Source organism: Apodemus sylvaticus, chromosome 5 (assembly GCF_947179515.1).
Source record: "Apodemus sylvaticus chromosome 5, mApoSyl1.1, whole genome shotgun sequence".
Classification (NCBI taxonomy): domain Eukaryota; kingdom Metazoa; phylum Chordata; class Mammalia; order Rodentia; family Muridae; genus Apodemus; species Apodemus sylvaticus.
In genome coordinates this window covers 93,180,389-93,204,408 of record NC_067476.1, presented here as the reverse complement: position 1 = coordinate 93,204,408, position 24,020 = coordinate 93,180,389, and the positions used below count along the sequence as shown (strand labels likewise).

General features: G+C 33.9%; 1 protein-coding gene across 1 annotated transcript in view; it reads left to right on the top strand.

Moving 5' to 3' along the window:
- LOC127684876 (uncharacterized) overlaps positions 1 to 24,020 on the top strand; it is a 204,288-nt gene that overhangs the window by 144,257 nt on the left and 36,011 nt on the right. Inside the window, 10 exon segments of the mRNA XM_052181666.1 lie at positions 408 to 588; positions 4,465 to 4,514; positions 5,167 to 5,284; positions 6,178 to 6,386; positions 8,426 to 8,648; positions 10,970 to 11,085; positions 12,832 to 12,952; positions 16,079 to 16,293; positions 18,163 to 18,299; positions 18,302 to 18,391. Of these exon segments, the coding sequence (XP_052037626.1) occupies positions 408 to 588; positions 4,465 to 4,514; positions 5,167 to 5,284; positions 6,178 to 6,386; positions 8,426 to 8,648; positions 10,970 to 11,085; positions 12,832 to 12,952; positions 16,079 to 16,293; positions 18,163 to 18,299; positions 18,302 to 18,391 (1,460 nt within the window).

Genomic DNA, 24,020 nt, shown 5'->3' with positions numbered 1-24,020 from the left:
TTAAATTATGTCAATTCAGTAGAAAAACAGTAATTGACTGACAAGTAGTTGTTTCAACACTTTTTCAACACATAGATAATACTAATTTAGGTACTATTCTTTAAAAAGAATACTGATCTTTATATTGTAGTTAATATTTCTGTGTTTAATTCTCTAAATAGGATTTGTAATTGTTCATAAAATGCATAACAACCAACAAAGTGGAAAATTTGATAAAATAGATATACAAAAGGCATAATCACAGATATTAGATTGTTTATCTTATTTATAAATTTTAGAACATGAAATGAAAACTAAGTGTACAACTTTTTGGAAATGTTATAATCAATGTTTAAGAGGCCTATTTACAAAATGAACATTTTACTTTCTGGGAAAAGTGATTCTAATATTAGCTTATTTAATTACAGATCAATCATAAAAGAACAATTGGAGAAAAAAAGAAGTGTAATTTGTGCTTATAATGAGGTTGTGGAGGAACTTAGAGATAAAAAGATGATTCAGAGAAGAGGAGAACAATACAACAGACAAGTTACAGAGACACAAGATCTTGAAATATGTCTGAAGACAAAAGATGTGGAGTTGAAACAGGTAGTTTAATTTTTAATGAAAATAGCATTTTGACTTTAGTACACTAATATTTGAACATACCTTTGATTTAATTATACTTCATTTCATAACAGATTAAGGGATCTGAGAAATGTTTACATTTTCAGTAACATCACTGTGCAAACTTCATTAACATATGCATATATAACCTTGGCAAATGCACCACATTAGAATTAGAATGCTATGTAATCTTATAAGATCATTGTCTGTTCATTCTGCTTTTGACTAAATCATTATTATTTGACAACGAATTGTTTTATTAAGAATTGGGCCCAAATTTTATTTTGTTATAAATTATGATATTTAATCTAAAATTACTGTTTTAAAGTGTGTTGTCTAAATAGGTGTTTGGTGTGTGATTTGACAATGGGGTTTACATGAATGATCAGAACTCAGAGACAGCCTATGTAAGAGTAGAACATATGAACTAAACATATGACAAAATTTTAAATTCAAAAATTTAACACCAAAATTTTTAAAATAAGTGGCTGTCTCTCACCAGAAGTATGTAGTTTTTTATGGAAATATTGTTTTTGATAATGTTGATAGTATTGATAGTTTTGATAGCTCCCTAAGTTGTGGTACATGTAGTTTAAAATAATGGGATGAAGTTAACTTTATCTAGCAGAACAAGTCTAAGTTGCACGAACACCTGGAGATATATCCTACTCATTCACAAAAGAACACACATGGAATGCAGTCACTGATAAGTGGATATGAGCCCAGAAGCTCTGAATACCCAAGGCACAATTCACATATCAAATCATTCCCAAGAAGGAAGGAAGGAGAGGGCCCTGGTCCTGGAAAGGCTTAATGCAGCAATGTAGGGGATTACCAGGACAGAGAAGTGGGAGGGGGATGATTGGGGAAAAGGCAGAGGGAAGAGGGCTTATGGGACTTATGGGGTGGGGGGTGGGGGGCGGGGGACCAGGAAAGGGGAAATCATTTGTAATGTAAACAAAGACTATAGAGAATAAATTAAAATAAAAGAACTGACTGAAAAATAGGCAGGACCCTTGAACACTTCAGATTCAGCTTCAACCATGTTCAACCACTGGTATGATGTTTTCCTAGGTCCTGCCTCTAAACCTCCAGTATCTGTTACATTTGAACACCCATCCCTAGACACAATATCATGACTTAAGAAAATAAAAACACATGACCTGAAAAAAAAAAGAAAAGAAAAGAAAAGAAATCTACTTAGAAGACTTAGTTAACTAGTGTGCTGCCTTCTCAAAAGGCCTACTTCTATTGTGAAATAAACTGTGTTAGTAATATGAATGTTACATCAAATATATGCTACACTGAATATATGTATCACTGTGTCACATAAACATAAAAAATATGTGTATTACATTGTCAGGAACCATCATAGGACAAGCTAACACCTAGCAGGTGAGCTTCCTGAGATGTTCTGCTTTGGATTATAATCTGTGACAGATTTGTTCTAGAGACCAGACCCAAGAGAATTAATTTTTTAGAAAAGATTCCTGCTATTAATATGCTTTTCCTGTTATTATTAAACATATATAACAATCACTAGGTATTAGCCCACCCCTTTTGAGCAGATCTCTGGAGACCTATGAAGATGTACTGCCTTGTAGTAATGCTACATAGACAAATAGTTGACTAATTAAATCCTAATGATGTTTCTATAAGAACTCCTAAAATTATATCAGTGATTATCAAACTCTTTTAGAGTGGATCTGCTATTAAGTCCTTTTCTGATAGTCAAAATTGCAAGAAGAACTCTCTCAGTCTTCCATGTGTCACCAGTTAATTGCTCTTAGATAGTAACCAGACTTTCTATTACTCAGATCACATTCCAAGAGATTATAAAACCATTAACTGAAGGTCTTAAAAAGGGAACTAATGATTTATTATAGGCGCTAGGACAGAAGATAAAATATTGACTGGGTTTATCTATATAAAATGTCAGTAATAATTATGATTTTTCAACTTTCAATGAACTTGTGGAGTTGTGACAGGTGATGGATGTTTAACTAGATAATTACTCCTAATGGATATGCATGTAAACATTCTCTGTTGTAAACTTCCATTTCAATTTATGATTTGATTTTATGTGTGAAATTGTGATGAAATTTTTAACATGCTATCATGTATTCTGAAAGATGTATAAGTACTGAGGATAAAGAGAGGAGAAGGAGATTTTCCCCCTTATCTCCCTTTTCCATTCATTCAGTCTTTCCCACTTTTTCTCAGATTTCATTGGAAACTTTTACAAATTAGTAATGAATGCCTTAATCCGTTTTCAAAGTGTCCCATTCTCTTCCTGTGACTTCTCAAATTAAAGCCAAGCAGTTCCTGATGAGATAGAACAAAGGCCACATTACTTAATCCCCCATTGTTAGGCTACAGGTGTCAATAGCCTAAGCCAGCAGCTTTTCACCCTCAGAAAAAGCAAGAAAGTTTTTAGGATTTTTTAGAAAGATCACTCATGGTATGCACTCACTGATAAGTGGATATTAGCCTAGAAACTTGGAATACCCAAGACATAATCCACATATCAAATGATGTCCAAGAAGAAGGAAGGAGTGGCCACTGGTTCTGGAAAGGCTCAGTGCAGCAATCTAGGGCAATACCAGAACAGGGAAGTGGGAAGGGGTGGATGGGGGTACAGGGGGAGGGAAGAGGGCTTATGGGACTTTCAGGAGCAGGGAGCCAGGAAAGGGGAAATCATTTGAAATGTAAATAAAGAATATATCAAATAAAAAAAAAAGAAGTTAACATCAGCATTTCAGTATAGTTAGAGCGCTAGAATGTTCAGAGTCCCTCAGACTTTAAAACCACGCCAGAGTCCCATTCTGTGCATCTGCCTCTGCCCTCTCCAAGCCAGGAGGCTCCTGGCATTGCAGAGTTCACCTCTCCAGTGTTGCAGAGCAGCAAATGTTGTTATAATTCATATTTTACTGATTGAAAAAACACCCAAAGACTTGGGGATGCTAACATGTTTCAGAACAAACATCATATAGTACTAAGTATTAAGCTGAGATTAGTGCCCATGCATTCACATTTGGGCATCTGTGCTGAAACTGCTACAACCTGAATATAACTAAATATCTCATTTCAGGAACTAGGAAGACAGGACAGTAGGCAAAGTGTTTGCAAGGCAAGCAGAAAAAAAAATTATGTTCATTCCCCTGAACATATGTAAAAGTAGGCATGATTGTGTATGCTTTTTGTTACAGCTCTTGGGGGACAGAGATGGATGACTCCTTAGGGTTCACCTCAGGCCAGACTGTTTGTTGTGTTCCATACTTAGCAACAAGAAAGAAAAAAAAAACAGTGCCTAAAGAACGCTGCAGATTGTCTTCAGGTGCAACTATGCTCTTACAAACACACACACACACACACACACACACACACACATGCATATATACACCACACACACGTGCACATACAGAGAAGCATGCATATACAATGGTATTTCAATGTTTACTATTGCTAGCATAGCTTTTGTCAGATAGAGAGATAGAAAATTTTTTATATTAAAAATCATTCTGTGATCTTTGTAAACCAAAAATCGCAAGGACCATAAGGACCTTCCCCTTTCATTTTTGCCAGCTTCAATATTTGATAAAAAGAAAAATCGAAATAGAAATGTGATATATTTCAGCCCTATAGCAGCATCAGTTCATTTTTTATGTAGGATAGGGGAATATTACTTCCTCGTCTATGGGCTGTGAGAACACTGTTGCAACAACTAAATTAAGCTCACGGTAGTAACATCAAAGCAGCCATAAAGTGTGCATATAAAAGGCTTTGCTTCTATTCTTAAAAAATTCAGTACATAAATATACGAAAACATTACTAAAACTATTTTTATCTTCCATTTAGCTACAAAAAGAAAAAGAACACACACAGAAGATGGAAGATCACCTACAAATGTAATCTTTAAATCAGCATGCTTATGTAGCAAATAAGTAACACAAGAATTATTCAAGTTATGATAAATGTAAAAAACACTGTAAAATTGTTATATGTTTCTTGAAATATACAACACACAGTTTGGGAAGTAATTCACAAGTATATCATGGCTTTGCATGCATGAAGGATATTATTTCCCAAACAATATTAGCAAAAAGGAAAAGAAAAAAATAATCATTCCTGTACCTACATCTTGCTCATTCTTTTAAGGCCCCATAAATGATACAATTTGTGTATTATTTGCATTTAGTATATTTAATTTAAACAGTTATGTGTATACAAAAATATACTGTGTCTGGCATGTTTGTGTGTGAGAGTTAGAGGTAGAAAAGAAGACTTACTTTCTACTTTTCTGGTAGAAAGTAAGAAGAGATTAGCTTGAATAGATGATATAAGGAAACACTTGTATGAAGTAGGAGGAAAAATGCAGGAGAGGGGATGGGGCAAGAGATGGTTGTTGAATGGCAGAATAAGAATACAACATAAAATATACCTCTGAGAAAATGTCACAGTGAAATATAACACACGATAACTACAATGTACAATGTATCAATAATGTGACATTTCAAACTTGGTCTGTGAGAAAATTTATTTTTAAAATATGCCTTTCAGATTGGAACTAGAAAATACCTCATTAATAGCAACAGTAAAGAAACAGAAAAAGGAAATTGAACATCTGCAGAGACATGTGCAAAACCCGCACAAAAACCTGGCACAGAGTACCAATTTTGTAAGTCAGTTTCATATTAGTAGCCTTCTCTGGAAATAAAATGTCAGAATATTTTTAAAAATGTATAAAGTTCCTCATTGGAAATAGGTTTTTTATTGTTTAATAAATAATGTGCTTTAATCAAGTCTATCTCCTCATTCCTACACTTTGATCCTTTCTTTGTTACTTTTGCCACTATTCTTTCTTACCTACATGCATCTATTTAGAATTGGGGTTTTTTTTGTAATTTCAACTAAAACCTTATTGATACAATTTGTAATACAGATGCATACCCTTTTGGCATTGCAGTCTGTCCAATTTTCTGGAAGCTTATTACTTATTTTGACTATAGGGAAACATGTGCAACCATGCTGGCAACAAATCTACCATAGGGGCATAACTACCTGAAGCTCAGCATTGGATCAACGAGCCAACAAACCCTCCCTTCTTGCAGAGGACCACCCTGCAAACACTGATGGCTGGGCATGGCCCGAACAACACCCCTCAGCTGCCAGGATGGCATGGGTGTGAGACTGCCTATGGAGAAATCTGACTCACTGAGAAATTACCAATTTCTCTTTGAATTAACTAATTTCGTTGGAAGAAATGGATGAGGGTGATAGTGTAGCTAGGCTGTAGTGTGTATTCCTAGCAAGGTGCCAGCCTTGCTAGGCTGGTTCAGTAATATGTAAATGATTGATCAGTTTTTACAATGCAAATTTAATGCTGCTTACATGGCTGGTAAATGTTTTAAGCATTTAAGGTAAATGTAATGCATGTTTTCACATTTAAAAATTGCTGTCAGAATTGTTCCCTCAACATTGAAGGAATCAAATGTGAAGAGGAAACATATCAGATATACTACACTTATTTGCATTATGTGTTCCCTAAATATTCATTTCAATTTTCTGTAGACAGAGACAGCTGCTCATGAAAATCAGGACATGTGGAATAACCAAACTTCAGTGATAACTGAGATGGAAAACATAATCAAAAGTCTGAAGTCTGAAGTCTCCAGTGTTAAAATTTCCAAAGAGTTCAGCAAAAAAGAACTGGAAAAGTATAAGCGATTCTATCTAGAAGAACTAAGAAATAAAAACTTCTTATTACATGAACTAAACAGGTGAGTGAAAGCAACTGTCACAGAAGATACAATTAGCTCCTTCATTCATTGATAATCTTTAAATTGCATGCAATGTGATTCTGAGATTTGTGGGACTCAAAAGCTATCTGGAAAATATGGTTTTGGAATGTTATATTGAAAAATGGATTCACTGATAAAATGTCATTCCAGGCATAATATTTTTTACCTTCCTTCTTTTAGTGACACTTGGCTTTGTCCTCATTAACATTCTCATATAGTTAACCTGATCATCCAGATTTTTCAGCCACGTATTTCTAAATGTTTCTGATTAGATGCAGCCATAAAAGTATAAAATTGCCCATCAACATAAAGAAACAGGGTATACACAGAATGGAGGCAGCAGCTTGTACTGAGGCCTGCTTGGCTTGTATTTGTATCTGGGCAGCTAGAAAATGAGAGCAAACAGTACATGGACACATGCATGGGAAAGCTGGGTAGAGGGAATGTATGCACTCAGATGTAGCAATACCTCCTACTGATACATGGCTGAACTTCGTTGTGTTAATTATGTACAGCAATGGGGTAGAAGGTGCATTCTTTACTCTGTACACATGCAACCTCAAGTGTAACACGCAGGAAGGGGAGAAAGGTGAAGTTGCTGGTCTTTGCACATACTTTCCATTCTTTCTAGTTCAGAAAGTGCTGCCATCCCTGTGAGTCTCCCATGGAACTGGGACATTGGCGTTTTTGACATGATTGTTCTCATGCCAACAATTAAGAGTTAGGGCTAGGGTGAGAGTTAGAGTTTGAGATTCACTCACTCAGGCTTCTGGTCTGCACTTTCATCAAGGTTATATTTATATATTTATGAATGTGTGTGTGAGTGCATGTATATGTGTGCATGCTCGTGTGTGTGTGTGTGTGTGTGTGTGTGTGTGTGTGTGTGTGTGTGTGTGTGTGTAAAAAGAAATCATTAAGACAGAGTGCTAGGCTTGGGCTTTGGAAATATTGGAGAGAGAACAGGGAAGTGTGGAAGCGATATAATTAATCGAGTTTCTTGGATGATTTGAATCAGGGTCTCACTCTGAAACTCAAGCTGTCCTGGAACTTACTATAAAATGCATTGGCCTCAAAAATCTTACCAAGATCTGCTTGAATTCACCTTCATCATGCTGGTGTTAAAAGCATATGCACTATACTTGGCCATTCTACCTTAATTTAAAAAAATCTTAATTTTAAAAAAGTTTAGCTGATTAGGGAGTGAGTACGACTGAAACCCAAGGGGATAAGTGCTGCTTATTCTCTTGGAACCGGATAAATTAACTTTCATTCTCATCTTATTGTATAACCACACTGTTATTGTTATTAACATTAATGAATATTTTGTAACAAAACTGTGCTATACAATATTTATATGCCTATGTACTTAGAATGGAGAAAAGAAAACTCAGATATTCTCCTGCCTCTGCCTCCCAAGTGCTGGGATTAAAGGCATGCACCACCACTGCCCAGCTTGACATAGTTTTCAAGCCTGACCAATACAGATGCAGATGCTCACAGGCAACCATCAGACTGAGCATGGGGTCCCCAGTGGAGGAGTTAGGGGAAAGACTGAAGGAACTGAAGAGGTTTGCAACCCCATAGGAGGAACAACAATATCAACCAACCATACCCCCAGAACTCCCAGAGACTAAGCCACCAACCAGAGTGTACACATGGAGGGATGTATGGCTCCAGCCACATATGTAACAGAGGATGGCCTAATCTGGCATCAATAGGAGGGAGGCCCTTGGTCCTGTGGAGATTCGAAGCCCCAAAGTGGGGGAATGCTAAGACAGTGAAAAAGTGATTGGAGGATCTCTCTCATAGAAGCAGTGGGAAGGGGAGATAGGATAGGGGGTTTGCAGAGGGAAAGCCAGGAAGGGGGATAACATTCGAAATGTAAATAAATACAATAACCAGTAATAAAAGATTATTGCCAAAGTCAAATTTATTATCGTGACAGAATTTTTACTGAAAGTTATGTCAGATTTTTTTTCATAATTACTACTCAATATTTACTTCTTTGTTCTCACCAGGACTAACGAGAGTCAAGAACAATCCCATACAGAACTTCACATGAAATTTCAGCAAAACATTTCTGCATCAAACACCCTGAATACAAAGCTTGTTCATGAGTGCTCTTGTGTGGAAAAAACCCACAAACTGGAAAACAAAGATTTCCTCCCAGGGGAAAACTTGGTATTACCTTCTTCAAGCACAGAATCAACTCATGTCTGCATGGCGCACTGCCCATGGACGGTGTGTTTGAGTAATATTTTGAGGTTCATACTTGTGATATAATTCTTATTTTAAAGTTGATATAATATTTATTTGATTTATGTATGGAAAGTTATGGCTCTAGTAATACGTATTATTAGAGAAAATAAATTTTGCATTTTTCTTGAATTTTATTTTTCCACTTATTAAACATCGATGTTTTTCTCATACGATATAATTTGAATACAGTTTCCTCTCCTTGTATTCTTCCCTGTTCCTCCCCAATGCACAGGGGACCTGCAGAGATCTGAACCAGTCCCTTTGCACATATATATTACAACTTTTAGTTTAGCAATTTTAGGGTACTTATGATTGTGATATGAATGGTTCCTGATTCTTGTGCCCTATCTTGAGGTTCTTGTATTTTTCTCGTGGCTTGTCCAACATTGACATGCTAGTTTTCAGTTATTTTATTTTCTTATGTTTTGTTGTTAATCTCCTAGAAGCCTGTGCTTCTCTAATGAGAGACAGAAAAGGCATGGATCAGGATTGGAAAATTTGTGACTTTTATGATAGATCTCACACTCTTATTTTCCTTGAAATTTACCTTGATTGAGTAAATCTGACCAAACAGTTACATTTTAAATTTTGTCACATGATATTTTACCATCTGAATACAGATATAGATGTGTGTGGGAAGGCAAAGCTTCTGTGCCCTTGTGCCTTTGCTATACATGACAGGACTTTTGAGGGTTTCTATCAGTTCCCAGCTTTGTCACATGGAATCATAAGTGAATGATTGACATTTAAAGACCTATGGACATTTATGTTGTAAGGGCCTCTAAAAGAAACAACCATGCATTAGGAAAAACCTAAAAGACAAAATATAGTAACTTCTAGACATATTTAAAGTATTTATTAACTTAAAAAGAGAAACTTCTCTTGTCATTTAAGTTATAGCAATTAAGTATGTTTATTGCTGCCATGATTATTGTAATTATAACAATTGTAAGTAGTAGTCCTAGAAAATATTTTAATTTTCCAAATGAATTTCACTTATGGCTCTCTCTCATGTCTTCCTTGAATGATTGAGGGCTAAGACAGCAATGATACAAATAGCATCAAACAGCTCCTATCACAGGTATCATTTGGGTACTTGTATCTAGAAGTGTGTGAGAAAGCATGTTTCCCTATCTCTGGGTACACACACAAAACAGCTTCCCCATTAATCTGTGAGACTGAATTCATAGAAAGAAATCTTTTCTGTATGATTTGCAGTGTGAACAGAGTAAGATTTAATGATTGTTGACATTGAATAAACTATTTATAGATTTATTATATTTGACACGGAAAATTTCATAAAAAAGTATTCATTTGAGTGAAATTTAAATACATACTCATAACATGATTATTAAAAGGTACATCTCTCTACATGTTGGCTCATAGCTTTCATGATATTTTGATCTTCAGTTACCATGAAATAGGGAAGAGCTGTGTCAAAGAATATCTTAACTTTATTTTATTGCTTGATTTCAAAGAGAAAACTGTAGGTTACTCAATACTTAGGCAGCATTGCATTCAAACAACTTAAAAAAGAAAAACAAAGTGAATGATTAAATATACAAATTATCAGGTACTAAGGAGATGATTTTCAAATCATTTTGTTACGCTGGCTTCTCATTTCTCTCAAAGAAATAACATGTTAGAGTCTAAATGCTATAGAATGTTAAAAGTAGAACTACCATATTTAAAAAAAGGATTGGACACGATTCTTCTATGAATTGTTGAGCATGGGTTAAATGTAAAATATCCTCCTTAATTCTAATAAATATTTATATCCACATATATGAGGCATCATACTTTTTTAATAAATGGTGATAGTTCACCTAGAGAGGTTTGGTAAAATATTAGTGCTTTCATCTGAAATATTTATAGACATCAGAGAAAAATATACTTAAACCTACTCAATGCTAAGTATTTCCAGTATAAATACTGGAAAATTTCTTGGACTCAGTTTAGGACTTAGCAAGTTCCTGTGGCTTCTTGGTCCAACATTTGTTCACTGACTATGGTAGACATCATGTAAAATATTAACTTTCCTTTAAGTTTATTAATGCTTATTACCAAAACCTTGCATTTTTATCAAATAAGTGTTAGCAACTGAACAAAATAGATAATGTCCATATGTGCCAATTTGAGATATTTGAAGAAAAGTATTGATTTTTGTCTTTTTCCTTGTTTCATAATGTTTACATTTATTATGCCTTTCTAACCACATCCTTCACAAATACTTGAGTAATAATATTTCAAAGAAGATAAATGAGTCTCTAGAATTTTTAAATTGTATTCCATGTTTCTAATAGTCTGAAGATGACATGAGAGACCTAAGCAAAGGACTCAGTGACTTAAAGCAATCTATTCAACTTACTTTGGAGACTCAGAAGAAAAAAGATAATGAAGTAGGAAAAGAACTAACTGGGTAAGTTCCTACCATGTCAGAGAAGTTCAGTGATTTAACTATAATCTTAGTAATGTCAAAATAGAAATTTATTTTACACTTAGTTGGTAATATTTAAATAACAGTTGTTTAATGTGTACTCCAGAAACTCATAACAAACATATTTCTGAGACAATGTTTTGAATGTTAGGACAGCCTGGCTTCCAATTATGATCCTTCAGTTTCAGCCTCACAAGTACTGCATACATACATATTACATATATGTATATATTACAAATACATAATATATCTCAACAATGTAACCAAATGTTTCTAATAGAAAAATATTAAAATATTTTGTATATTCTTCAAGGATTTTGATGGCAAATATTACACTGGTTTTGGTAGGTAGCATCAGTTGTTTTCCATTTCATGTGCCACAAATGTTTATTTCTTATATGATTTTCTATTCTTTTGGATAGAGTCTTCAGGATTCAAAGATGTTCGTACATATTCTGTCACTTCTAACAATGTCATGATTATCTAGATTTTTTTTGTCTTCTACGTCCTTCTTTTTATAATGTATGGTATACATATGATGGACATAATCATGTTGCTGTTGGCATCTTCCATATGCACAAAGTACACATTATTAAATATTTGGACATATAAGTTTACAGCTATTTTAAGAAAAACTCCAGTTACTTTGAGCAAAGCAATGCCTTCACTTAGGTAAACAATAATTCAGAGGCTACTATAGGCATGCATTGTTGCCCGGTGAGAATTAGTTCCAGAATTCCTTGAACACTCCAAAAATGTATACTTATGCACATATCTAAAAAACAATAATGTTGCCAGAAAAATATCTTTCCTAATTATTTACATTATTTGTTTTACCTTGAGTTGTTATGTTAATATTTACAAATCTCATCACTTTTGGTTTTTTTTCATGGTCAAAATTATTTTTTGAAATTCAAATATAATTACCTCATGTACCCTACTTCCCTCCACATTCCATCCATGTAGAAACCTTCCCCACTGCTCTTGCAAATTAAAGGTCTATTGTTCTTAAATTTGTGTGTGTGTGTGTTCTTCAATCCTATTTCTTTCCTTTTTTACATTTAAATTCGTTTTATTCTTTGAGAGTTTCATTCATTTTACCTAGTCATATTTTCCCCTAGAGTATAATATGTAAATGTTGACTTATAAATCTTTAAAGACTCCACTTTTTTAGGTTAACTAGTTTATGGAAAGTATGAATGATTTAAAATATGTTCTATAATTAAACATTTACTCTTGATAAATAACTTTTGTCAACAGAACACAGTCTTAATTCAGCTCCCTTTGTACAATGGTACAGTGCTTGATCAGACTCTGCTTCTACTTCCCATTGTTTTCTTCACTCCTCAATTACTTTTCATTAACCACAGTCACATTAGTATCAGAGTCAATAATTACATAGATATTGGTATTTCTTAGTGTATCACTTGTGTATTTTTTTTCACATTTTGAACTGACCTCTGGTGACAGATGATAAGGACTAAATTTTATATATGTATATACTACTTCAAACCCTAATACCTGTTATTTAACTGTTACCCAAAATATACTAATTCATTTTATATTATTTGCATAAGATTATTATTTAATTAGAATTCATTGAAGGGAAATTAGTTACAATTAATTAAAAGGTATACAATTTTGAGACATATTTTTCATCATATATTATTATAAATATTTTCTGTTAGCAGTTATTGTTAAATATATTTATTCATTACACATTAACAGAATTGGGAAATCCTTTAAGATGACAGATCATAGACATGAAATTGGAGAATGTGGTTCTCATGGAGATTTTGAAACCTGCCGACTTGGAATGAGTACTCCAGTTACAATGCCAGGATGCTTGGTAAGGTTTAATTTGGGGCCCAAAATTCATTTAATTGAGAAAGACACAAATCTCTCTATACCTTTAGCATGCAAATAAATATATTTAAGCAGTGTGAGAGACTATATATAATAGGAAAAGTAAAACTTTACTAAAACTCTATTCTTTGATTCTCTTGTGACTTGATATCTCACCAAATTTTAAAGACAAGCAGTACATGAACCAAAATTACAAAGACATTTTGGATCAATTTATTGATATATAATTACTGTCCATAATATGCAATATTTCACTTGTAAAATTTAATGGTATTTTAATATATTCATAACTGTCATAACCATAATTTTATAACCATTTTGATTTTTAAAGTTTCGTGCTTTTCCTCTGTCACATAAACCTCTCCTACTCAGTCTTAGGGAGATATCAAGCTATATTTTCCTTACAGACTTACCTATTTCTGGGAGGTAATTGGTAATTATGTAATTAGGTAATTACCTAATTCAAACAAATAGCCATATTATCTTCTTTTACATAAAATGATGTTTTCAAAGTCTATTCCTCTTGTAGTAGGTATTACTGGTTGAGTTCTTATTGTTGCTAAGGTTCTCTTATATGCCATGCATATTATTTAATGATCCATTAGATGTTATCTCTGCTTACAACATATTAATGATCCTTATATATACAAGACTATATACATTCTCATTTTTTTCCTTTCTCCTGGAAGAATACTTATTGGTGAGATTGTTGAGATATGTCATAACACTACATAACCTTTAGAGGAGTTGTGATTGCTAGGCTGTTTCCCAACCAGCATACAGTTTTTGTTTTCTTCTATAGTATTGGCAGTAATATTTCCCATTCTTCCTCATGTTGCAACTAGAAATAATATTCTAGAGGCAAACTTGCTTACCTATAAGAAATTGCAATTGAGGTGAAATGGATATATAAAAATCTTCCACATTAGTTCCAACATCTTTATGCTTTTTGATTGATTTTGATCTAGTTTTTCTAGATGTTGCTGCCAACTATTAATTGGAACTAAGAGCAAGTAGCTCTACTCCAAAGCCTAGGCTCTCTTTGTTGCCTGATATCGTCACAATATGGATACTGAATTTAAGGGGTCAGTGCTATGAAACAGGGATATTGTTTAACTTAGTGTTGGCAGACTTCTGTTTTCATTCTCACCTTTTCATTTTTTCACCTAATGCAGTCTACAAAATGGGGACAGAGAGAGTCTTTGTCAATTGTACATAATATATATCCTTCCAATTTTGTAGATTGCCTCAGAACTCTGGTGTTTCTGTCATATTTTAACTTTATATGACCCCACTTATCAATTCTTTGGATTACTTCCTGTGATATAAGAAGCTTCTCTTGAATATTATTGAGTGAAAATTACAGATTTAAAGGCTTTAGTCCTCCTGCTTGAAAATCAAAGATATTTCAAGTCAATAAGTAGCAGAATGCTTATTAACTCTGAGCCAACTCTCCAGTCTTGATGCTAAGATGTTACAGAAACCAGAGATGGTGCAGTAGTTCAGAGTGCTCACTAATCTTCTGATTTAAGCTCCCAGAACCTATGTTGAATAGCTTAAAACTACATGTAAATCTAGCTCCACAAGATCCCACACCTTCTTCTGGCCTTGAAAGGTACCATAACCTACCTCCCTAACATTTACATAAAACAGAGAAAAAATCTTTTTTTTTAATTAACAATTTTTTATTCGATATATTTTTTTATTTACATTTCAAATGATTTCCCCTTTTCTAGCCCCCCACTCCCCGAAAGTCCCATAAGTCCCCTTCTTTCCCCCTGTCCTCCAACCCACCCCTTCCCACTTCCCCGTTCTGGTTTTGCCAAATACTGCTTCACTGAGTCTTTCCAGAACAAGGGGCCACTCCTCCTTTCTTCTTGTACTTCATTTGATGTGTGGATTATGTTTTGGGTATTCCAGTTTTCTAGGTTAATATCCACTTATTAGTGAGTGCAAATCTTTAAGCCACCTTACCATTTATTACAAGGTTCTCCTACCTAGGCCACAGTTGCTAGAGTATATAACCTCAAATATAATTCTTCTCATATAGAGACTCCATTCTGAGCGATGATGTTTACAATTTACCTGCTCAACTACTTGCTCACACACTTTCTCTGCTACTCCAAACATAATAGTTCAAGGCTTTAAGAAGGGATGAGTAAGAAGAAACAGTTCTGGCTATGAGATCATGAAGAAGAATTAGCCTTCTGTTATGCCATAGAACCTCTAGTTTGTCCTTTACCTAAGAAACTACAGGTGTCGGAGTGATTGAATAATTTTTTTCATCCTGTTTCCAAGATATATATTTTAAAATGTTCTTGTGACTATTTCAGATATATTACATTTGTCTGTGTATTTGTTTTAACCTAACCTTAAATAAAATAATCACATCACCCTCTCTTTTACATTCCTCCATCCCCACACAGCTACACCTACCTCAAACCTCTCCTAACCTCCCTTAAGTTGGTAGCCTTTTAAAACTATTATTGTTAGATGCACATTTGTGTCTGATTGCCTATCTGTATGTATGTAGAATATTTTCTGAATTCTAACTTCCAAGGTCCTTTTTAGAACCTATATTAATAGTGGTATCTGTATTTGATCTCAGTATAAGTAATTTGCACTGAATTTTTGACAATTTATATGTGGATAGTGTATAAACTAGAAACCCATATTTTCACATAATAAGTGTTGGCTCTTATGTGTTTCATAGATTTTCAGCTTATATGGTAAGTAAATTTAAATTTCAACTGCAATACAGCCTTCATTCCTCTATAATTTCTAGTTAGAATCTTTGAGGTCCATGAGCTTCCATAAATGGAAGTGTACACTAAGCATTTGAATCATTTATAGCTTTTCCTTTTATAAATTCAGGTCCTACAATGCTTCCCTAGCATATGGGAAGATCTGGTTTTGAGCCCAGTACCTCACATAGAAGAATTGAGACAAATTTTGTGCTGATGTAATACAACTAAAATTGATGAACACTTAAGATTCTAGCATCTCTTACTTTTATATTTGATTTTTGACTAACTTAAAACTGTAGTCATCAAACACCTGTGTTAGCTGTCTGTGATTGCTTTTGACATACAGAATTTTAATGTTCCAGGCACAAGCAATAAGTAAACCATATTCAGAATTCTTAAAGGAGAGCTATACAACTTCAACAATAAATGCAATGGAAACCAAAATTAGAAGCCTTAAATCTACCCTCTCTAAACTGAAAGTTAGCAGAGCATTACGTGTATTAGAACTTGAACGCTATAAGTACCTCTATTATGAAGAATTAAGCATTAGAAAATCAGTTCAATATTACTTAAACAAGTAAGTAAAAAACATATGTAGAAACCATAGTAGGTTCAATAACTGTTCTCTAAATGCTAATTTTTAGAAAAATACTGTTTGTGAAGTTTAATTGTTAATGTTAATTTACTGATATAAGTTTTGGAAATAATATAATATTGACTTAGTTTTGGATGATCACTCAATTGCAGATTATAATATTTTCTGCTTTTTAATTATATGTGATATTTTTATTTTAATATTTTTGACTTTCTCTTTAACTAATTAATTTATTTATTTACATTTCAAACTGTTTCCCCTCTGTGCCCCCTTGGAATCCCTTCCCACCCCCCTCCTCTTCTCCTTTATTTTCATATAGTCAATTGAATATATTTTCATCTGAATATTTTTGATAGGTTGTAATTAATTAGCACAGTAATATTGGCATAAATATTATTGTAAGAATTTTCATAAATATAAATACTGAATGTTAAATTGTCTTTAACATAATGTAGTTTAAAACCAAGAGTACTTCCCTAGGCATAATCTGGTAGCTGGTAAATGACTTTTTTCTTTGCTATGTCCTTTATACCACTAGAGGGAGCCTGGATACAAAATATCCTTAGCCTCTATACTCTTTGGTAAAGGCATATTGTGATATAGGGAAAGATTAACATGAGGGCAAAAGAAAGCCTAGACTACAAAATAGCTAAATATTACTTATTGTTTAGATGTATAAGTGATAGATTGGCAAGTCCCACTCTTGCTGCTTGGTAATGATGTAATGATGTAACTGTGTCATAAATTTCCTTGGTTCATTTGATTACCAGCTCAAGTATTACATTCACCCTATAAGTTTTATGAATTATTTTCCAGTGCCAAATGTTCAATGATCCTCACTTAAGACATAAGGGTAACATAGGAGAAGTCAAATATTCTCATAGAAGATATTTGTAAAATCCATTAACTTGTCTGTGAATGTTGAGTAAAGTCTTGCTTGGAAGACATGAATATTGTTTTCCTGTACTGATGGTACACAGGTTTTACTCAGCCTAGCTTTGTGAGCCAGTGAGTTGATCCAGGGTAAATTACAAAAGTTTTGGTGAACACATACCCACAGAAAGATGAAGAACTTACATGGAAAGCAAAGCAAGCAAAATCAACCACAAAAGAAGATTCATTCTCTTTTGCAACAATTAACTCTCTATTTTTCCTCTTGGAGAACTAAAGACTCAGGAGGTCTTAATTCCATGTAAGGATAAAGGACCCAGTGTTTCAACAGTTCTGGTATAGAAAATTACAACTGCTTGGAGTTTAAGAGGGCACATTCTATTTCTTGTCCAGAGGACAGAGTTCTACTATAATAAAATCCACATGTTACTAGATGTTTCATTATAGTTTACAAAACATATATATTTAGAAGAATATTGACACTATAACAAATTTTCAAATAAGAAATCCTTTTAAACTAGAAAGTAAACATCTAGCATCTTATGTTACTATTTAATTTTTATTAAATATTCCAATAACATCATAAAGAAAATAAGTTTATTCAGTCTAGATAAGAAGAGTATTATCTGTGCACATCATTGACAGCTGTACCTATTTCCTTTCCTTCAAAAATCTAGTTTTGTGTTTGTGATTTCTCTTGAATTATATAAATTATCTTTGGAAAAGTCTTGTACCGATAAGTACAGTCCACCCTTCCCCACAAGTGTATGTGTATCACACACACACACACACACACACACACACACACACAGTTGATATACCCAAATATACCTTTACTGTTAACATGCCATTTCCCTGGAATTTTCATTTAATCTTGTGGCAGTTGCTAAAGTGCAAGCAAACTAATAGACCTTCAGCGTAAGTAGCAGCTTTAGACTTTACTGTTTACAATCTCTTTAGGAGTAATGAAAATTCAGAGAAGAACAGGTCAAAGCTGCACATGGAAACACAGCATAGCAGCTCTGCAGTAAATGCACAAAGCATGAGGCCTTTGACTGAGTGCTCTTCTACTGGCTGCTTAGACAGCATCCCTGGACCCAGAAAAAGTCTCCTCCTAAGAAAAAACCAGACAGCATCTTCCTCAAACTCTCAACCCTCAGCAAGTGGCCTGGAAGACTGCCTGAAAATGGTTGGTTATCCTGTCAGTTTTAGAGTTCTGGTGTAGTTCTTATTTTTACCTTGGTGGACTCTTGGGCTTTGCAGTTTATCCCTGCTGAGTTAAGGCCACCATGCTGCTAAAGAACAGAAGGAAATGGATTGGAGGGAGCTCCATTTTCAAGCTGTGCCTCCATGCCAATGCAAGGACATGAGTTTGGGTTCCAGCATCTACTTAAAAAGTTTGGCACAGTGACTGTAATTACAGTAATGGGGGAGGGTGGGGATGGGAAGGGTCACAGCATCCTGCAGTTCCCAGTCGAGCTAGTCTTTATGAACTAGGAGCTCTAGATTCAAAATGAAACCTTGTTTCAAAAATATAAAGTGGATAAGAGAGAGAAAGATAGTGGAAATAAGCTTTCTTCCACAGGAGTAAATGCACTGGTGAGTGTAGCCAATGCTTCCACATACATGTGTGTCACACACACACACACACACACACACCACTGAGATGGGGAGTGTAAATTAGAAATTTTATAAATTTGGAAAGGTTCTTGTATTCTTATTTTTGAAACATCATCATGAACTTTATAGAATACATGAAGGCAAATTTATACATTTTTAACTTACTTAAAACCTTCATGTAATAGCTTTTTTAGAGAATGATTATTCCTGAATATACAAGGCTACTCAGTGAGTAGAGGCCTTTGATGCTAAACCTGGTGACCATGGTTCAATTTTCGAGACCCATAGTGAAAGAAGAGAACAAATTATCCCACAAATTGTCAACTGACCAAGACCTACACCTGGACACAAACGCACACTAAGTAAACACATAGGCCCATAGATGCATAAATGAACAACCATAAATCAAAACAATTATTCCTGCACAAACATTAGGCATTTCTGACATTCTTTTGCTTGGTTTCTAAGTGACTTTTAGCCTAGCTGTGCCTACAATGTTTTGCTCAATCTTAGTTTTAGACTTCACATTCCAGCTTAATTCTGAGATACTGTATCCCAAGGACTAGGTGCCATTGTGCACTTTTAATTAGTCTCTATTTGATTTAATTATTTTGTAATTTCAAATAGCATGAGGAGATATATGTCTTTTAGGTTCAGTTATTGAGAATCATTTTCTGATCATTGAAAACAACATGTTTGGTAAGAATTGAAGACACTGTGTTTGTGAAGCACACTTTCTACCACTGAACTACAACTAACTGACTTAAAGATTATTAGTAACAGCTGACTTTTTCTTTTTAAGGTGCAACAAGTGTCACAGTAGAATTATGGAGAAGCAAATAAAGCAAGGTATGTTGCCAAAAATACTAATTTAATTTAAATAACAAAATTAGGAAACACTTAAGTAGTAACTAACTTTCATTTCCTTTATCTTGTTAGATTAAGTAGTCTTGCTACAGATATTGAATGAAATATATAAAGGGTGAAATATATAACTTACTTATTAATCATCTACAAATTGTAAAAGTATCAAAACATCTACATTTTTGGAACAAACATGAGGACTTAATTATGAAAACTCAAGGGAACATCAAGAAAATAACAACACTGAGAATTAACAATGCTGTATCAGCAAATGACACACTTTCCAGTAATAACTTTTACTATTAATAGCATCAATTCTCCAATCAATCAATAGAGGCTGACTAAACAAATCAAGAAACAAAATCTGACTACTTGTTACCTACAACAAACAAACAAACACAGCTTTAAAGATTCATACTCCCATAGCATTTTTTTAAAATGGGAAAAAAAGTATTCTGCAGAAAGTAACCAGCTATCACTATCTTAATATCTGTCAAAAGATACTTCTAACTGAAACTAATTGGAAGAAATAATAAGACACACTTCATTCCATTTAAGAGAATTTGTAACCAAGAAGACATTTCTATACTAATCACATATTCCCAAACTTTGTTGTATCAAATTTCATAACACTCTCATAGAAGCAGGGGGAGAGGGGGATGGGATAGTGGGTTTCCAGGGTGGGGGAGGGGGGACTGGGAAATGGGATAACATTTGAAATGTAAATAAAGAAAATATCCAATAAAAAACAAACAAAATTATACCGCTAGTTTTAAAGACAGAGATTAACATTGATTCACTATAGTAGGTGATTTTATATTCTATCTCCAAAAGATAGGTCATCTGGACAAAAATCACAGAAACATCAGAATTAAATGAACCACACATCAAAAAGTCCTAACAGCTGCAGCATATTATTCCTAAGGACCAAAGAATATATATTTTCATTTGTGTCATCTCAATGAAACTGTCACTTGAATTTTGAAACTGTTCTTAACAAATAAAAAACTGTACAGATCAATTTTCTGAAAACCCAGACTCATTTAGCAATCGTTGATTAAATTTTTTAAGCTGAGTAAAAGTTTTAGAAAAAGTACTGTAGTTGTAACACACACACACACACACACATGCGTGCGCGTGGCACGTGGTTGCATGTAAATATGCAAAAGGTGAATGAAAATTTCCTGTTTATTTGAACATAAACATAAGATATATTTTTCAAAATCTGCTTTAATAAGGGTTTTTTAAAATTAATCTTTTAGCATCTGGTGTTCTCTTGCTAATTGTGTTTTCCCCAAAAAAACTGTTTGTAGTGTCCCACACATAAGCTAAAGGAAGCCTGCCCCAGCTGGACTTGATTGGTAATAAAAGAGTTACCAAACAGCCAATGGCTGGGCAAAGGGAGATGGGCAGGATCCTTAGAGTTATTTGGGCTAAGACACAGGAGGAATAGGAAAGGGACAACCAAAACCTCAGAGAGAGAGAAAGAAAAGATTTAGAGCTACATAGGGGAGATCATCCAAATTGTAGGAGTGAAGGAAAAATGGTCTCTGGAAGGGCTGCCCAGAAGCTACTTGGGTGGCAAAGACCAACGGGCTTCACAGAAGGTCCACTGAGCTAGTAAGGCATGTTAATAATCAATAATAATAATAATAATTAGTAGTAGTAGTAGTAAGGTATAATGATAAACAAAATACAGTGAATACAATGCATGTATTCAAAAATAAAAAAACAATAATGTTTTTATTTCTAGTGATTGTCATCATAACTGTTATTTCATTATTCAAAGAGTTTGATGAGTCTCTCTTCTGAAAGGCCTATCATCACAAGTTATTGCAGAACACCCAACAGATACATGAATTGACTATGAGCATATCTGGCTGCTTGATGTGTTCTCTTTCTTCTTTCAAATACTAACACTGCACTGGGCTCAAGATGCAGGCCTTATAAGGGCAATGCAGAAAGGCATACTTAAATAAAGTAACCCATGAATCAAATTTGCCTTAGAAGCTATACCCCAAGACTTAAACAGTACTTCATTTTTACCATTAGATATATTAGAGAAAATTGTTCATGTAAGAAAACACATACTTACATGTATGTTAGAACCAGAATCTTTATATACTTATGACAATCTCATGAAAATAATTAGTATACTGCAAATAAAGAGTGTCTGTTTAAGACCTTCCATTTATTGTACTTAACATCTATTTAGAAAAATTTAATGAGAGTAGTCCTGGCTAGCCTGTAACTTACTATGTAGTCCAGAGTGGCGAGGAACTTACAGAGATCCACTCTTGACTGCTGGAATTAAAATCTCCCAACCCCACAGCATGCTTGAGTGTATTTTGATAGATTCTGTTATGTATTTAATATCCCTTTCACACTGTCCCTTCTGTGTTGCTTCTTGTCACTTGTTCTAGTGCTTGCTTTTTCTATAATATTTTTGCTCATATTCCTGTTATTCTGCTTCCTATTTGTTTCTTTCTGAATATTATTTATACTGACTAAATATCTCCTTTTGTTATGAAAATACTGAAAGCACAAAGGATTCCAGGATTTTATAGATTCTTAAAGATTAGTTAAAATGCAATCTACTCATTGAATATGCATATAATATCATGCAGAAGATAATCATTTTGATGTAAAAATTTTAAACTCAAAAGGTAGGACCTTTCTAAATGTAGTAGACATACATGAGGTTTAAACTTACATTCCTTGAAATAAAAAAAATTTTCTTGGGTGTTTTAATAAGGAATTGCATGATTGTCACTATTTATTATAATTATAAAATGATCAGAATATGTTTAGCGAATGAACCTAGTGGTGTAAGGTAAAAATTAAATTGATAAAAGAAGGGGAAATTTCATTGAACAACAGTAAGTATTGTAAAGACTTTTTGAAATAGACTTGTAATTGGCATTTGTAAAATGCTGTATACACATGATATATAATGTGAAGACTCAAAATATTAGACCATATCTGTAAAAGAATATTCAATTTGTGAGACTGAATGAACATAAACAATTGCTTTACTTTTTTTCTTTGCTTATAGGAAGACAATCAAGAAGATTTCTCTTGACAGATATTAAACAATTTGAAACAGTTGGAAGAGTTTTTTTTAGCAGATAAGAATGTGGATTATTTACTTTAACTATCTCCTCACATGATCCCCCCACTGCCGCCATGTGTGTTTGCATGTATGCAAGTGTCTGCCTATATGTCTGTCTCTATCATCCGTATCCATGCCACACGGGGCCCCTAGTGTGCTGAATTATGCATAGCTCTGGCCCAGCTCAGGTAATCTTTCTTCTATACCTCCTTGCCATCTCAGTGTTATTTTACAACAAAAATGTGAGATAAAAAATAGCTAGGCCTGGCTTCCAACAACATTCAGGGAGATGTATTTATTTAGTTGGCAACATTCATATAAACAAAACAGCTGATTGAATCTACCTTTAAGCAGATATTAAATAAGAAAATAGACGATACATTAAGGACCATTTTCCTTCCAAAATCAAGTTAAACATTTAAATATAAGATTCTTACCCTGAACCTTCCATAGGACAGACATATTCTACAGATACATAATGGATGCAGTTTGGAAAAAAATATTCTTTTAAATTAAGTATTTGTCGGGAGCCATAATGGGACAAGCTAATATACTAGCAGGTGATCATTCTGAAATGGCCTACTTCAGATTACTATATGATCTGTCACAGGTAAGCCCTCATTCAGCAAGGCTGTGTGGAACTAATTTTAGGAAAAATTCCTGCTATTAATATGCCTTTTCTGTTATTATTAAACATATATAATAATAAGTAATAGCATACCCCTTTGGAACAGATCTCTGCAGATCCATGAAGATGTACTGTCCTATAGTGATGCTATGTAGACAAATAGATGACTTCAATTTTATTGATGATCCTGTAAGGATTCCTAAAATTATATCTGTGATTATCAAGCTCTTTTATAGTGGAACTTCTAGTAGGTCCTTTTCTGATAGTCAAAACTGCAATGAGAATTCTGGGTAGCCCTGGCTGTCCTGGAACTCACTTTGTAGACCAGGCTGGCCTCGAACTCAGAAATCCGCCTGCCTCTGCCTCCTAAGTGCTGGGATTGAAGGCATGAACCACCACCACCTGGCAAGGAATAATGTATTTATTTCCTGTTCAAATTTTTTTCTCAGTTTTTATTCATTTGTTTAGATAGATATTTAAAAATGATTTTATACCATAAACTTCATACAATCTTGTGTTTGTCTAAGTGACAAAGTGATACTTTAGATACTTAAAAATATTTTAGAAAATATTAATATTTTCTCCTCTATTATA